This window comes from Sinocyclocheilus grahami, unplaced genomic scaffold (genome assembly GCF_001515645.1).
Source record: "Sinocyclocheilus grahami isolate Dianchi unplaced genomic scaffold, SAMN03320097.WGS_v1.1 scaffold153.1, whole genome shotgun sequence".
NCBI classification, from domain to species: domain Eukaryota; kingdom Metazoa; phylum Chordata; class Actinopteri; order Cypriniformes; family Cyprinidae; genus Sinocyclocheilus; species Sinocyclocheilus grahami.
Genome location: NW_015505332.1, coordinates 2,416,608 through 2,432,723, shown reverse-complemented (window position 1 = coordinate 2,432,723; position 16,116 = coordinate 2,416,608). Strand labels below are relative to the sequence as shown.

General features: G+C 35.9%; 1 protein-coding gene across 1 annotated transcript in view; it reads right to left on the bottom strand.

Moving 5' to 3' along the window:
* LOC107592524 (thrombospondin type-1 domain-containing protein 7A-like) overlaps positions 1–16,116 on the bottom strand; it is a 139,957-nt gene that overhangs the window by 80,511 nt on the left and 43,330 nt on the right. Inside the window, exons 2-3 of the mRNA XM_016282055.1 lie at positions 4,132–4,975; positions 2,002–2,116 (exon numbers count right to left, since the gene is read on the bottom strand). Coding sequence (XP_016137541.1) covers positions 2,002–2,116; positions 4,132–4,975 — 959 coding nt within the window. The remainder of the gene's footprint in view (positions 1–2,001; positions 2,117–4,131; positions 4,976–16,116) is intronic.

Genomic DNA, 16,116 nt, shown 5'->3' with positions numbered 1-16,116 from the left:
GCCCTTTCAAAGTGGGGGGGGGGGGGGGGGGGGGTCTCTCCTCAACCACCATCAGTGTGCAGCATCCACCTGGATGATACGATGATAGCCACAGGACAGCGGCGCCAGAGAGCTCACCACACACTAGCTACAGGTGGAGAGGAGAGAAAGTCATAGAGCCAATCAATGTGATGGGGATTATTAGGAGGCCATGATAGACAAGTGCCAGTGGTGGCAAATTTGGCCAGGACACCGGGGTACACCCCTACTCTTTACGAGAATTGCCATGGGATTTTTAATGACCACAGAGAGTCAGGACCTCGGTTTAACGTCTCAGCCGAAGGACGGTGCTTCTTGACACTATAGTGTCCCCATCACTACACTGGGGCGTTAGGACCCACACAGACTGCAGGGTGAGCACCCCCTGCTGGCCTCACTAGCACCTCTTCCAGCAGAAACCTAGTTTTCACAGGAGGTCCCCCATCCAGGTACTGACCAGACTCAACCCTGCTCAGCTTCAGTGGGCAACCAGTCTTGGGCTGCAGGGTGATATGGCTGTGGCATATTTATGGTATTTAATTAAACAAACATTTTTGACAATTGGAACTGATTAACGGAAATAAATCACACATATCAACTATCAACGCCATGTTTGCTAAAGAAGTTTAAATTAAACATGAAAAAAGTTTCCATAACTTCCAAAATGTGATGTACCGGTATATAACAGGATATTCAACAAGAAAATAAATTTAGGGCGGGTTTGACTTTTCCTGAGTCTCAAATTGGTTTCAAGCAGTGTTATTCTGCTGAAATATGCTTTGCTGCACCTCAAACTTCCAAATATTACTAACATGCATTGTTTTTATGCACTGTGTTGCACATTTTTGGTGAGCTGTTATTTACAGCTGCTTGATGGAATGAGGACACCATCATTTCCATTTAAATGAGAATGATGGTTCTCCTTTAATGTAAGAATAACTCAATTGTGGCAACTGAGGAGAGCCTCGCTGCGGCAACAGGAGCATTATGAAGAAGTCCATCAAATCCTAAATAAAGTTAGCAGGAAATACTCAATTAAACAATGCTATTGTATGCATAACACAGAGCAAAGGTATGTGATTTACAGTCTTTGGCTTTCGAGAGCTTGTGTAAAGCCACAAACACAAAGTACTAGCAACAGATGAGATGTCTGGTGAAATATTACACTAAGTACTGCTGGGTTTACTATACTGACAAAAGCAAAGTAATGAAACAGAATAAGAATTGTGCGAACTGTTTGTTTGCGATGGTCTACTGGCTGATCACAGAAAAAGTGTGTTATTTTTCACTTTCTTGAAGAAACAAAACAGCTATGAATATTTCAGGAGCAAAGAGAAACAAGTTAAAGATTAATATTTATTCTCCTGATGGTTGTTTTTGCAATTCCATACATTTCATATATACATTACCATTCAAAAGTTTGGGGTCAATAAGATTTAGTTTTTTTTAAAGACATTAATAGTTTTATTTTGCAAGCATGCATTAAATTGTAAAAAAAAGTGTTGTTTATAATGTTACAAAAAAAATTCTAATAAATGGTGTTCTTTTAAACTTTCTATTCATCAAAGAATCCCAAAAAATAAAATATCATGGTTTCCCCAAAATTAGCAAGCAGCACAACTGTTTTCAACATTGATAATAAGAAGAAATGTTTCTTGAGCAGCATACAGAATTAAAATGATTTCTGAAGGATCATGTGACACTGAAGACAAATCTGCTTTGAATCACAGAAATAAAGTACATTTTGCAATATATTCAAATAGAAAACATCTAATTTAAATGATACTAATATTAAATGTTTTTACTTCATTTTTAATAAAATAAACGCAGCCTTGATGAGCATAAATTACTTCAAAAATATGTTTCAAAAATAATCCCACATTTTTGAATGGTGTATTTGACTTTGTGTATTATATGTGACTTTGCTGGATTGCTTTAACCTGGATGTTGGCTATTGAACTGTTTCCATAAACTTAACTTTACCTGCAGATTCCTCAGGCTGAAACGCTCTGAATGTTTTCCTTTCAACTCTTCCCATGTTCCTGAGCTCGAACGGTTATCAAAGACCAAACACTGTACGCCTGAGATACACAGTAGTCTGCGCCAAAACTTTTTAAATAACTACAAAACTCTTGAACATTTAATACTCGGTGGAAAGTGCTGGCACAGATTCCTGCCGTGTCACACAATCTGCTGCTGGGGAATATACAGTTGTCATTTCTACTGTTGAAAATAGACATCAAGCGTGGGAGTGCTTTGACAGCACAGCGGAGACCCAGACGAGTCACGCAGGCATCATCCTCTTACTGTCAGCGGCTGACGGAGTGCAGAAATCCCTAGTTTTCACACTCATTTAACCGCTATTAGCCTGACAACCATTAGTGCTACAACAAAAGAGATGCGGCTCAGGAGAAACTAATGCGTGATAGCTTTTAACACATAAACATAAAAATGACCAGGGTTTTTTAATATTAACGGACATACTGCATATTGAGAAAGCCTCAATATAAGCACATTTAAGTTAAAACTGCTCATCCTTAGTATGACAAACTTTTATGGGTAATATTTTACAAGTAATATCCTTCTTATACTTTGAATATGTGAATGTGCATATCAAATAATCTGGAATTAATTATAATTTCTAAAAATCTGTTAAAAATAAAAAAGGTAAAAATATTTGGTGAGTTGCAATTAATAATAATAATTAATAAAGATTATTAATAATTAATTAATTAATATTGACTTAGTTATATTTATTATTTATAAATATCACATTTGTGTAGAGTTGCACCACAAGATATTTTACGACCTGAACTAATGAAAAGAAAACATTAAAATTCATTTGAATAAATCCAATATGACAAACATGTTCATCATAGAAGAGGTGTATCCAAGTCATTGCACAAATTGCATTTTTAATGCATTTTTAAATAAATGAATATACATGTTAATTATTATTAACATAATTGATTAAATATATTAATATTAATGTAATGATATTTATTCATTCAAAAACTCTTTACGTTTTGGGGAGTCGCACCACATGACATTTTACATCCAAAACTAACAAAAAGGAAAAAAATATAAACATTTATATTAATAATTCTAATATGGAATCACATCATAGAAGAGGTGTATCCTATTGTACAAATTGCAGTTTTTATGTATGAATGTTGATTCATTATAATTAATATTAATAATATATAACAGTGATTACTAATAATAAATTACTAAATATTAATATTAACATAGCAGTGTTTATTAGTTTATAAACATAATTAACTTTTGAGGAGTTGCACCATGAAACACTTTAAAACCTGAACTACTCAAAGGAAAATATCAAAATGAATATTAGTAATTCTGACATGAAAAACATGCTCATCACAGAAGACGTGTATCCAAGTCATTGTACAAATTGCCATTTTAAATATTTTTTTAATAAATTAATATTAATGTTAATTAATTATAATTCATATTAATAATAAATAAAAGTGATTACTAATAATGAATTAATAACTATTAATATTAACATAGCAGCATTTATTAATTTATAAATATCATTAACGTTTGGGGAGTTGCACCATGAAACACATTAAAACCTGAACTACTAAAAAGAAAATATGAAATGAATATTAATAATTCAGAAATGGAAAACATGCTCATCATAGAAGTTATTGTATGTTTATATTTCATTTTCAAGTATTTTTGAAAAAAATTATGTTGAATTATTAATTATTATTTTATATATATATTAGTTTTTTTTTCCGGGTGTCACACTACAATATAACATGAATATCAGAAAATATAAAAAGTAATAAAAAACACGCATCCAAATCACTGTACAGATTGCATAGTAAACTATTTAACAAATGAATAAATAGGGCAAAAAAATGATCTAGTCGTTGTTAAGTTAACTGCGTTCACTGTTTAACTCTTGTTTAAGATAAAACGTTGCACTTTCCAGTGGGCAAAAAATCCAGAATCCAGGTTTGTGAAAATCAGTTACTTGGTAATACAGTACACTGAACAGATCAATATTCCACCCCTCACAACCTCATTATTGTCAATAATTTAAGTCAAATGAATATGGTTCTAATGGGAAGAGTCACTAACCTGAGAGACACCGTGCTTCCGTTTCGATGCACACACACTACTTGCCGAGACTGGTAGCCTATTTCCATATTCCAGAGGTCATCCTCTAGTCGATTCAGCCTGTTGCGGTTCCTTTTGCTCTTGATGAGCTCGCGCATCTCTGGGTCTCGGTTCCCTTTCCTCTCTTTGCCTTTCCGCCGGCGGGCTTGGCGGGCGGTGCGTGAGGGGGCGGCAGAGGAGGTCGGAGGTGATGCTAAAGAAGGCAGCTTGCACTCGCTCCATCCGCCCACTTTCAGACTGAACACTGTCTCTCTGCCCTCGCAGGCCCTCGGCGCGCACGTCTGGAACTCCGTCAGATTGGGGCAAGGAAGCCCACTGAACAGCGGCGGCTCCACGATGGAGCGGACGCGGTTCTGCAGGCCCAGCCCGCAGGTCTTGGAGCACGTGGTCCATGGGGTGAACTCGGTCACCACACAGTCTTGAGGGCAAGGAATTAAACAGGCCTGTTCCTGCCGGGGTTTGGGCTCAAAGTACTCACAGATGGCGTGGTCCGCAGTTGAGCCGTCCGCCTTGAGCACACAGTTCACCTCCCGCGTCTGGATGCCCTCTTCGCCTTGCAGGCAAATGCCCGTGCGGCCGGTGCGCAGCGATATGGGAACGCACTGGTTCCACGTACCCAGCCGCCAGTCGTACAGGTCCTTGTGCCAGTCGCAGACGCGGAAGCAGCTCTGTTGGTTGGCCGGCCGTGTGGACTGAAGGCAGTTGGTGTGAAGGGTGGTCCAGCCTTCCACATGAGCGCACCACACTGCCCGACTCTGACTGCCACCTGGACCGCACTCGCTGCCCATACATCTGCCCCACGGACCTGGGAAAACACACCAGTTAGTGCAAAGTCCCTGAGGAAATGCTACATAATGATGCTGCCTTATAAGATTCTTTTAGAAGTTAATGCCATAATGCACTGTGAAGCTTATTTTAGACAGACAGACAGACAGACAGATAGACAGATAGACAGATAGACAGATAGACAGATAGATAGATAGATAGATATATAGATAGATAGATAGATAGATAGATAGATAGATAGATTTAATGCATCCTTGCTGAGAATAAAAGTATTAATTTCTTTAAAGCTAATTTTACTGACCTCTATGGAAGCTTGTTTATGCCACAATGAAAAAAAGGTAATTGTGACTTTACAACTCACAATTCTGAGATTTTCCTCGCAATTTCTCGAGTTTACATCTCTTAATTCTGACTCTTTTTGAAATAAACTCACAATTCTAAGATAAAATGTTGCAATTAGCTTATTTATTTATACATACATACACGCATACATACATACATACACACATACATGACAGAAACAAGCTTCCATGGACCCCAAACTTAGGCAATTAGATTTAAAATTAAAGATTTAAATTGAAATAAATAAATCATTGTAATATTTACGAAATTAAAATGACAAATGTTTTATACACAATATTTGTGTGTGCTATACTTTTGAAGCTAATTAAACTGCAAGATGCAAACTCTTTTGTGAAGCGCTATTTGTGAGTTTCTGCCTATGTGTGACGTTCCAAGAACGACTCTTATGAGACACCAAACCCAGTTTGGATGCTGCCTCAGAAAGCAACTGTGTATGTAGGCAACAGACAGTGAGGCGGGCCCACTAAGTGCTGGAACACAGCCACGGTGTCAGGTTTACACACTTTGACATTTGAATAGGTTCACTTTTGTACCTGACTGATCCTTAAGGTGATAATCTGAGTGTTGGCCTAATTAACTATTTGGCTGTGAAGCAATTAGGCAGTCAAAACAAGTTAATCACCGCTCAGTACCTGCTGCTTTGTACTACTGGCAGCGTCAAACTCTAAATAGAGAATGGGAACAGAAGAAGCAACAAGAACCTCATGGGCACTAATTTTGGGATCACATCAAGTCATCAAATGCAACAAATTGTTGCCAAACATACTAAACAGAGTATGAATAAATGCTTAACATCAGGCAAAATAAGAAATATAGGACCACTGACATGCAAAACAGGCTACAAAACTGAAAAATAAAAGCTTATGCACCACAGAATGATCTTTTCAACATGTTAAACACAGCTTGAAAATTCCCATTTGAGGTTTGACTATTAACTTTATTTAACCTTATTTAAGAAAATAGCTAAGAACTGATGTATCAGTAAAAATAGGTATGTCTGAGTTTCTGAAAAATAAAAGAGAAAAAAAACGTACTTACTGCAATTAAAGGGTCATTAAATTCATTTCACCTCCAAAAGCTTTTTTTATTCCTTTTTATGACAGTTGAGACTAATTACCAGTTTTTCTGCCGTAATAATAAATGAAATGCAAGCATATATAGCATATTGTACAGGCTGAAGAATCAGTGGTTTAACAAAAGCAGCTTAAACCAAGAATCCAGCGAGTGCAGACAGCAAAGCATGACAAATAGAGATCTGTGAAGACAACAAGGACTGTGATTGTGCTTCAGGGGCTCAATCTCACAGAAAATGAGGCTTTATTACCATTAATTTTCACTGTATTACATTAGCTGTGTCGAGTTTCCATCTCACATTCAGCACCTCCTGCATGATAAATAGTGGTCCATGTAATGAGGCTAAATAATAATCCATCTCAGAAGGTTCTTGCTGCAAAGGCGTCGCATCAGGCCTCATTGTGTTAAACAAGAGCAGGGGAAATTTTGTAAAGCATAGTATAAAAACATTTGACAAGATTTTCTGACACCAGTGTGTTGATATGCATTTAGTGGTTGCTGCGATGTTGGTGGTTCCTTACTGACCCAAATCAGATATTCTGGTTCTTTGTTTTTTTGTTTAGTTTTTTTTGCCAGTTTTATCACCTGTCAGGTGAAATTAGTAAGTCTGCTTATTAACAAAAGAAATAGCACATCTCCTATACAATTTGAAGCATTATTAGTTTCCATTTCAAAAATAATAATGGGGAAAAGAGACGAGTAGCTTCACAAACATTACTAATAACATTATATCATAAGACCAATTGACCAACCACTCATTCCACCCACTCACTAGTTCTAATTAATATCATTTGATGAAGAGGGTGGGCGCCCAGGATGTGTTTACTCTGCAGGTCACTATGTTTCATTCCGGCTTTGAAAGGCAAAGAGAATGTCACAACAGTGATGCTATTGTTAACTAAATATAAAAATATATAAAGCTGAAATAAAACTAACTGAAATAAATAAAGTTCTAAAAGCATTGAAACTGAAAAGTTAATGATTTAGTTACTGAATATACAAACATAAAAAGAATAGTAATAATAAAATGGCAGAAACACATAGCAACATTTCTGAAACCTCAACTAAAATTTGAATAAAAAACAAAAATAAAGCCAATTCAAAATATTAAAAAAAACAATGTATAAATAATACTAAAATAAAACTGCTTTACAATAGCTTCGTTTCAAATACTAAAAAAAAGAGACCTCAAACGTTTGAACAATAGTGTGTATATCACACAAATCACAAATAAGCTGAAGTACAAAAATTGCTCAAACTAACACCAAAAATGACAGGTATATATATCAAAATTACCAAATCTTTACTAAAATGAAAACTGAAAATATAAAAATACAAGCTATAAATCAAAATGCTATAATAATATATAAATAATATTACAATAACGGTAACAAATTAGTTTAAGGACCAATTCCTTAAACTAGTTGTTTGTTAGCATGCATATTACTAGCATATTGGCTGTTTATTAGTACTTATAAAGCACATATTAATGCCTTATTCTGCATGACCATATTTTCGATCCCTTACCCCATACCTAATCTTTACAACTACCTTACTAACTATTAATAAGCAGCAAATTAGGAGTTTATTGAGGCAGAAGTTAGTTAATAGTGAGAATCGGACCCCAAACTAAAGTGTGACCAAAATAACACTATTCTCATTTTAAGGTATCAGAAGCACACGCCTGACACAAACAGTACACACTAGGCAGAATATGATGTTGCCTTCAAAGAAACCCTGATTTGGCCACATTCTAAAACATTAGAGGGTAAAGAGGATTTGGAGCTGGCAAATGCATTTAAGACTGAATACAGTTCAGTGTAATAAAAATGGAATATTTCACTCAATATTAGTGTGACTCTATGAGGTGGACAAAAAGTCCCACTTACTTTCTCCATAGAGAAATGATCAATAGCATCTAAACTTTTCAAGAAAGACCAATCATGAGCTCTGAGGTGATTTACCAGTTCTGTATGAAGAAAAATTTAAATTTAGTTTCTCAGAGTGCTATTTGTGCAACATCTGAAGCTCTTTTATTCATGTAGAGCGTTTCAAATCAATCACTTTGCAGTTACACTCCAGTTAGGATGCTGTCTTAGAAGGCAGCTGTATATGTAGGCACCAAACATGAAGGTAGATCACTAGAAAGAGAACTACAGTGGTGTCTGCCGAGTCAAAATCTATTATAATTTATTGCAAATAAGCAAACACCGTTCACAGAGCAGCAGAGAGACATATAACAGCATACATTTCTCCAATTATGTCACAGACTTAATGACTGCATGATGTGCTTCCTCCAACGGTGGGAGGGAGCAGAACTGCTGTCGCTTGCCAAGGCTAATCGTCTTTGGGAAAAGCAAGAATAAACACAATCCCTACACAATGGGCTTCACCGAAAACAACAAAAGATTTCACTTTTATGTCTTCTGACTCCCCCACAGGTTCAGAAAGAGGATTTCGAGACTGTGGTGGTCTGCGAACGTGAAGAGCTGTGACATGAATAGCTCCAAAATATGCTAAATTAAAGGTGCAGCAGGCCGTTTTGTAAAATATGTATCTTGAGAAATTACACCTTGATTTTAGACTCCACAAACCTTAAAAACTGAAATACGTTTTAAAAACGTGTATTTAAAAATAAGTGTTTTTTTGTGTCAATATAACGGAATAAACACTTTTTTTTTTTTTATTAAAATCAAATTTTTTTTCCTTAATCTTCCTTGAATTTCCAGAGAAGCAACTCATTTGTGATGTATACCAGTATGATGTAATATTTTGGTGATACTACCATCTGCCCACACTGGGGTCATTGTGAGAGGATCGGGCCTGCAGTGGGTCAGGATTGATCAGTATCTCACACATCATTATCTCCTGTGCTCGGAGGAGATGCCAGCTGTCATGATAAAAGGTAATTCTGGCTGACAAAGTGCTGGTCCATCAGCGTCTGACAGGTGTGTAGGAAACAGAGTGCAGACAATTCAGACTGTCAGTCAAACGGACCCACAGCCCAGTTCATAGAGAGAAGCATTTGATGAAGATACATCACCGCTTTTACCATTAATAACATGCATGTGATCATGTATTAGAGATAGATGGGTTAGGGATGAAAAAACAACAACAAAATAACCTTGATTTAATGGTGCTGCAAATGAAATGGTGCACAGAAGCCACAGAAGAATGGCTTGCTCTTTTGTAGCCAATCAGAAACACTCTCTGTCAGTCAATCATTGTGGTGTTTGGGTTTGAGAGGGCCGGGTTTTAAAGAGAATGCATGTGAAATTGTTAAAATCACTTGCAGCACCATTAATATAATAAATGTTTCAGCAATTTTAGCAATTACTGAAAGCAGGAGTTGCTGAGATGCAACAAGCATGTCTGGTTAATAACCTACTGCACCACTGGAGACCAAAAAATTTGTTCTCATATCTCTGATATCTCAAATGTTTCTCCTAAACACCAAAGAGAAGAAGCTGGAAGCAAATGGCAAATGGAGACATAATATATATTTTATAAACAGGAAGTCTTACATGTTTCTGACAGACAGACAGACAGACAGACAGATAGATGCAGACAGATAGATAGAATGACAGATAAATAAAAAGAATGATAGAATGACAGATCAAATAATAGATAGCATGATAGATAAAAGATAGAACGACAGATAGAACAATAGAACAACAGACAGACAGATAGAATGATAGAGTGATAGATAGAACGATAGATAGAACGATAGATAGATAGATAGATAGATAGATAGATAGATAGATAGATAGATAGATAGATAGATAGATAGATAGATAGATAGATAGATAGATAGATAAACAACAGAACATCAGAACATAGAAAGAGATAGAATGACAGAGCAAAAAAAAGAAAAACAGAACAACAGAGAAAAAAAGACAGAACAATAGATAGAATGGTAGATACAGACAAAATGATAGATGCACAGACAGAATGATAGAACAACAGAACGATAGATAGAGAAAGAATGACAGAACAATAGATATAGAATGATGCAGACAGAACGATAGAATAGCAGATACTGACAAAAAGATAGATAGATAGATAGATAGATAGATAGATAGATAGATAGATAGATAGATAGATAGATAGATAGATAGATAGATAGATAGATAGATAGATAAAAAGAATGGTAGATAGAATGATAGACAGAATGATACATAGAACAACAGATAGACAGAACGACAGAATGATAGAACGATAGATAGATAGAACGATAGATAGATAGATGCTCATTCTATACTCATGCTCTGTTAACAATTCATACATTTGTTTTAATTTTCAATCCTGATTTAAAAAAGGAATGTTAGGAAAAACAACTGAGCTGAAGCGAATGCATAAATGAATCACAACTGAGGACACCATGAAATCTCCTGAGCTCTGAATCTCTGATCAATTGTGCTCAGATCAGTCTGTTGAATAAGAGCAGGCCTTCATTAACAGCTCTGTGAAGTGATGCTTTTGTCTGATGTACTCAGAAGACAGCGTGTGTTTGAGTGCAGTGAACCACTACATCAGAGATGCTAGAAAAAAACTGCATGAGTTAAACATGAGTATCCTTAATCAAAATAAAAAGAAAAACCTCGATTTGTAGAATGCACTGAACTTGCACTAGACATCTCTGATAATGTCTTTCAAGTCACTTTACATGAATATATTCCCCAGATCAGCTGCTCTTTGCATGTCGAAATGAAAAAGATACATACGTTTATTAGTCCCTGTTCCAGTCGGCTTCAGAAGTGAGTCAATCAAATGCAAGAAAACTGATATATTTCAAAATGCAATTTATTCCTGTGATGCAAAGCTGAATTGTCAGTATTTGCTGCTCAAGAAACATTTCTGATTATCAATGTTGATAACAGTTGCGCTGCTTATATATATGCTTAGAATATTGCTTAGAATATTTTTTGGAAACCGCAATACTTTTAGGGTTACTTGATGATGAATAGACAGTTCAAAAGAACAGTATTTTAAAAAGTTTTTTTTTATAACATTATAAATGTCTTCACTTTTGATTAATTTAATGTGTGACTGCAGAATAATAATATACAATAAAAGTGTATATATAATAAAAATCAAAAGCGTATGTATTTATGTATGCATGTATGTGTGTGTATGTATATATATATATATATATACAGTGGGTACGGAAAGTATTCAGACCCCCTTAAATTTTTCACTCTTTGTTATATTGCAGCCATTTGCTAAAATCATTTAAGTTCATTTTTTTCCTCATTAATGTACACACAGCACCCCATATTGACAGAAAAACACAGAATTGTTGACATTTTTGCAGATTTATTAAAAAAGAAAAACTGAAATATCACATGGTCCTAAGTCCCATCCTCCACCCCCCATATGAATACTTTCCGTACCCACTGTATATACTATATATATATATATAGTATATATATATATATATATACATACACATATGGGGGGTGGAGGATGGGTAACTGACCCTAATAAATAATTGGGGCTATTAAAAAAAAAGACATCAGAATGTGTAAATTTTGAGGTGAACTAATCTTTAAAACACATTTGTTTCTCTCAAATTGTCTATGGACCCCGAGTTCCCTACTTGATAGCCACTCAGACTTTAGTGAACTAGGTCACTACACTATAACAGCTGTATTCCAGACCACTTATAATAAGTGCTGCTTTCGTCAGCAATCAAGATCAGATTGAAATACTCAGGGCAGCAAGCAAATCATACGGTTTTGACAGGCCACAGTATAATATGCCTCGTGGATTTATCTGGAAAACACTGCGAGCAGCACCAACCTTCAGCACATCTCTCCAGTGTCAATGAAAGATTTATACAAGCCAATGTGTTCTACAGCACATGTTGTGATGGATCTGAAGGTGGGGATGTAGAGAGTCTGCTGGATTTCTCTCTGCCTCAGATGACATCGCACTCTGAAGCATCTACAACAAAACTGAAAAACACAGGCTAAAAATCACCTGACTAGAAAAAGATATTCAAAGGTGTGTTGTGATTGACACATTAAACTAGATATTCACGTGCACTTATTTGAGTACTTATTCACTTTGGACAGAAATGGATTCTTATTACAAGGCTATTTTCTGCTACAATTGTTTGCACCTTTATTGGAATTTCATTTGGTCTTTGCCAGTCTACATAGCCTACCAGTCCAAATGTTGAAATAATTCAGATTTATTGATGTTTATGAAAGAAGTCTCTTCTGCTCACCTATAGGTGGGATTTACCTGACCAAAAATAAAGTAAAAACAGCAATATTCTGAAATATTATTATGATTTAAAATATCGGTTTTCTATTTGAATATATTGTAATTTAATATTAATATCAATAAACATTTAATATTGTTATTATTATCAATGATAAAACAATTGTGCTGCTTATATATTTATTTATAATAACACTTTTAATCAGCTAGGAGGCATTAAACATATCAAAAGTGACAGTAAAAGACATTTATAATGTTACAGAAGATTTCTATTTTGTCTGTTTCAAACACATGCTGAACAAAAGAACCATTAATAATAATCAAGTACCAGTAACAATTGAGCAGCAAATCAGCATATTAGAATGATTTCTGAAGGATCATGTGACACTGAAGACTGGAGTAATGATGCTGAAAATTCAGCTTTGAATCACAGAAATAAATTACATATTAAAATATATTCCAATTTAAAACAGCTATTTTTAATTGTAATAATATTTCACAACATTACCGTTTTTACTGTATTTTTACTGTATATTTACTGCAGACTTCTTTCAAGACTATTTTAAAAATCTTAATTCTTCCAAACTTTTGACTGGTATATCATTTAATCACCAGAATAAGCAGTAAAGTGGATCAGACTTCATGCTCCTAGTTAAAAGTCTGGCTATGCAAAACTAGCCGTATCAAGCAGGGTCCCGTCCTGAGAAACATCTCATTTCTTTCATTATTCCTTCAGCTACAGCCTTAAATGGAAATGACAAAAGGAGAAAGCAGATGAAGCAAGAACATCATGTTGACGTGGGAAAGGAGATCGGTTCCTACTGGCTCTGCCAAAAGGTCTCAGAGGAAAATTCATTTATTCAGCATGGCTATGAATCCATACTCAGCAGGTGAAAATCTACGCTCATTTTTGCTCTTTGATGAGTAGAAATGTTCAATAAAAAGAAACATTAAAACAACATCAAAGAAACCCTCTGCTCTTGAGGCTGTAGATCAATATGGAGGAACACGAGCAGTGCAATTGAAGCATGACCCATGATGGGAACGTGAATCAACCGCAACTTAGCTTGTGGAAAAAGAAAGCATTAATAGCAAAAACGAATATTAGTTTTAATTTGTTTCAGGCATAAACACTTTAAAGCTGTTTTTCTTGCCAACAGGCAGAGATGAGAAGTCACAGCAGGACCACGTGCCCCTCCGTACAGCAGTAAATATGAATACGGAGCCTGTGTGCAGCACTTTGTTGATGGCGATCTGTCATGCCACCTTCATGAGAAGCCTCCCTTGGGGTGGCTGGAAAGTGAAAAGAGGTTTTAACACCACAGAAGAGCCAGACCTGACCATTGTGCCTTTTAGATAAAAGACATTAAATCTGTGGTCTGGAACGTGAGTGGCTTTGGCTCGTAAACAGTGAGAAGACGCTCTGGGGGAGAATGTTGCATCTAAATAACAGACAGACCTGCAGCTATGGGACAAGGTGGAGCTTTAGTGATCTCCACCCATGACAACTGACTAAACTAGAGCCTCAAATATGTTGGATTTACTTAAAAATATACATTTGAAAAAGTGGTTCCTGCTATATCAAGTACTCAATCAAAATTACAAAAATTATTTAAAAACATAAATTCAATAAGCTGTATTAAATTTTTAAATAAATGCAATTTATTTTTTATAATTTGGATGCAGTCATATGCATACATTAAATGTATTAAACTTATTATTAAACTATCAATTAATATAAAATTATTATTTGCAAATCTGATTTAGCCATATTAAATTTTTATACTAAATGAAAATAAATAAATAAATAATAGTATTCATTTATCTATAGTAGTAACCTATTAATTAACAAAAAAATGATAGGGATGCACACACAGAAATTCTGTACGATACAATAAGAAGTTCATTAATTTATATGCTTGATATGAAAACACATACAATTTTTATAAAATAAATAAATAAATAAATAAATATATATTAATAGGTTAATTCCCCCCCCCCCTTTATTTGCACATAAATTCTGGATGATATGAGCAGTTAATTACAGTTTTTCTCAGTCGCTTTGGTGCATTTCTCACATCACTATTTACATTTGCACAACAGTTAGTTCAACCTCCACAACATTTAGTCATTTGTGCACATCATAGTAGCAGTTTCTCATTCCTTCGAACAAATTGCAAATGCTTTTGGACATTGCTTTCATACAACTCTCTGCTGTTTTATAAAGTGGGACAAGAACTTGTCACTGTACATTTTACATTTAGACGTACAGCTTTACTGCATCACACATTTAGTGTATTGTAGTGTACAGTAGTGTTACAGTAAAGATTTGCCATATTTACTGTAATTTTACTCTGCACCACACAGGATTGCAAGACAAGCTTGCAGAGGTGGAAGAGGGCCCCTTTTTACTCCGCAACAAAAGGAAGCCATTTGTGCAATGGTGATTGCAAACAATGCCATAAGGTTGAAAGAGATACAAAGTGCTGTTATAGAAGATGACAACATCTTTGGGAATATTGAATCTGTTTCAGTCGCTACAATTGACAGAGTGCTCAGGAGGAATGAAATGCGCATGAAACAATTGTACAATGTGCCATTTGAACGGAACCGCGACAGAGTGAAGGAGCTCCGTCACCAGTATGTACAGATAAAACATGTATGTGTTCTATGCATATTCTAATGTTCAGTGCTGTAAACCATTTACTTTGTGTAGTGTTATGCACTACACTTACATGACAGTTCTGTGTATGTGTATTCACAGTGCATACTGTACAATATGTTGTCCAAAATGCATTATGTTACACAGGAAAAGTTGTTATAGTTTTTCTCACTCCCTCTTCTGTAATAAAGCATGTACTGGAGCTGGAGGGCAGGGAACCGCTGCACACATTCATATACCTTGATGAGGCGGGTTTCAATCTGGCAAAAGGTAGACGTGGAAGGAATCGCATTGGACAGAGCAACCATTGATGTCCCAGGCCAACGAGGAGGGAATATCACTATGTGTGCAGCCATCTCAGAAAACGGCATCCTCACCCATATCCCCCGTCTTGGTCCATACAACACACAACATCTGCTGACTTTTTTAGACACTCTTTACAGGGACATAATCCCTGAGAATGAGAGGGGTCTAACTGGAGACCATCTGAGCAAGCATGTGTTTGTTTTGGATAATGTGCGTTTTCACCACTCCGATGTCGTCAGACAGTGGTTTGCGGCACATGATAGGATGCTGGTGGCATATCTCCCTCCCTACTCACCATTCCTAAATCCAATAGAGGTGTTTTTCTCTTCCTGGAGGTGGAAGGTATATGACCGGCATCCACATACCCGAATGGCCCTGCTAGCGGCCATGAATGCAGCATGTGATGACATCACAGCAGAGTCCTGCAGAGGGTGGATTCGCCACTCGAGGAGATACTTTCCTCGCTGCATTGCAAGAGATGATATTCGCTGTGATGTAGATGAAATTATGTGGCCAGACAGAGAGGA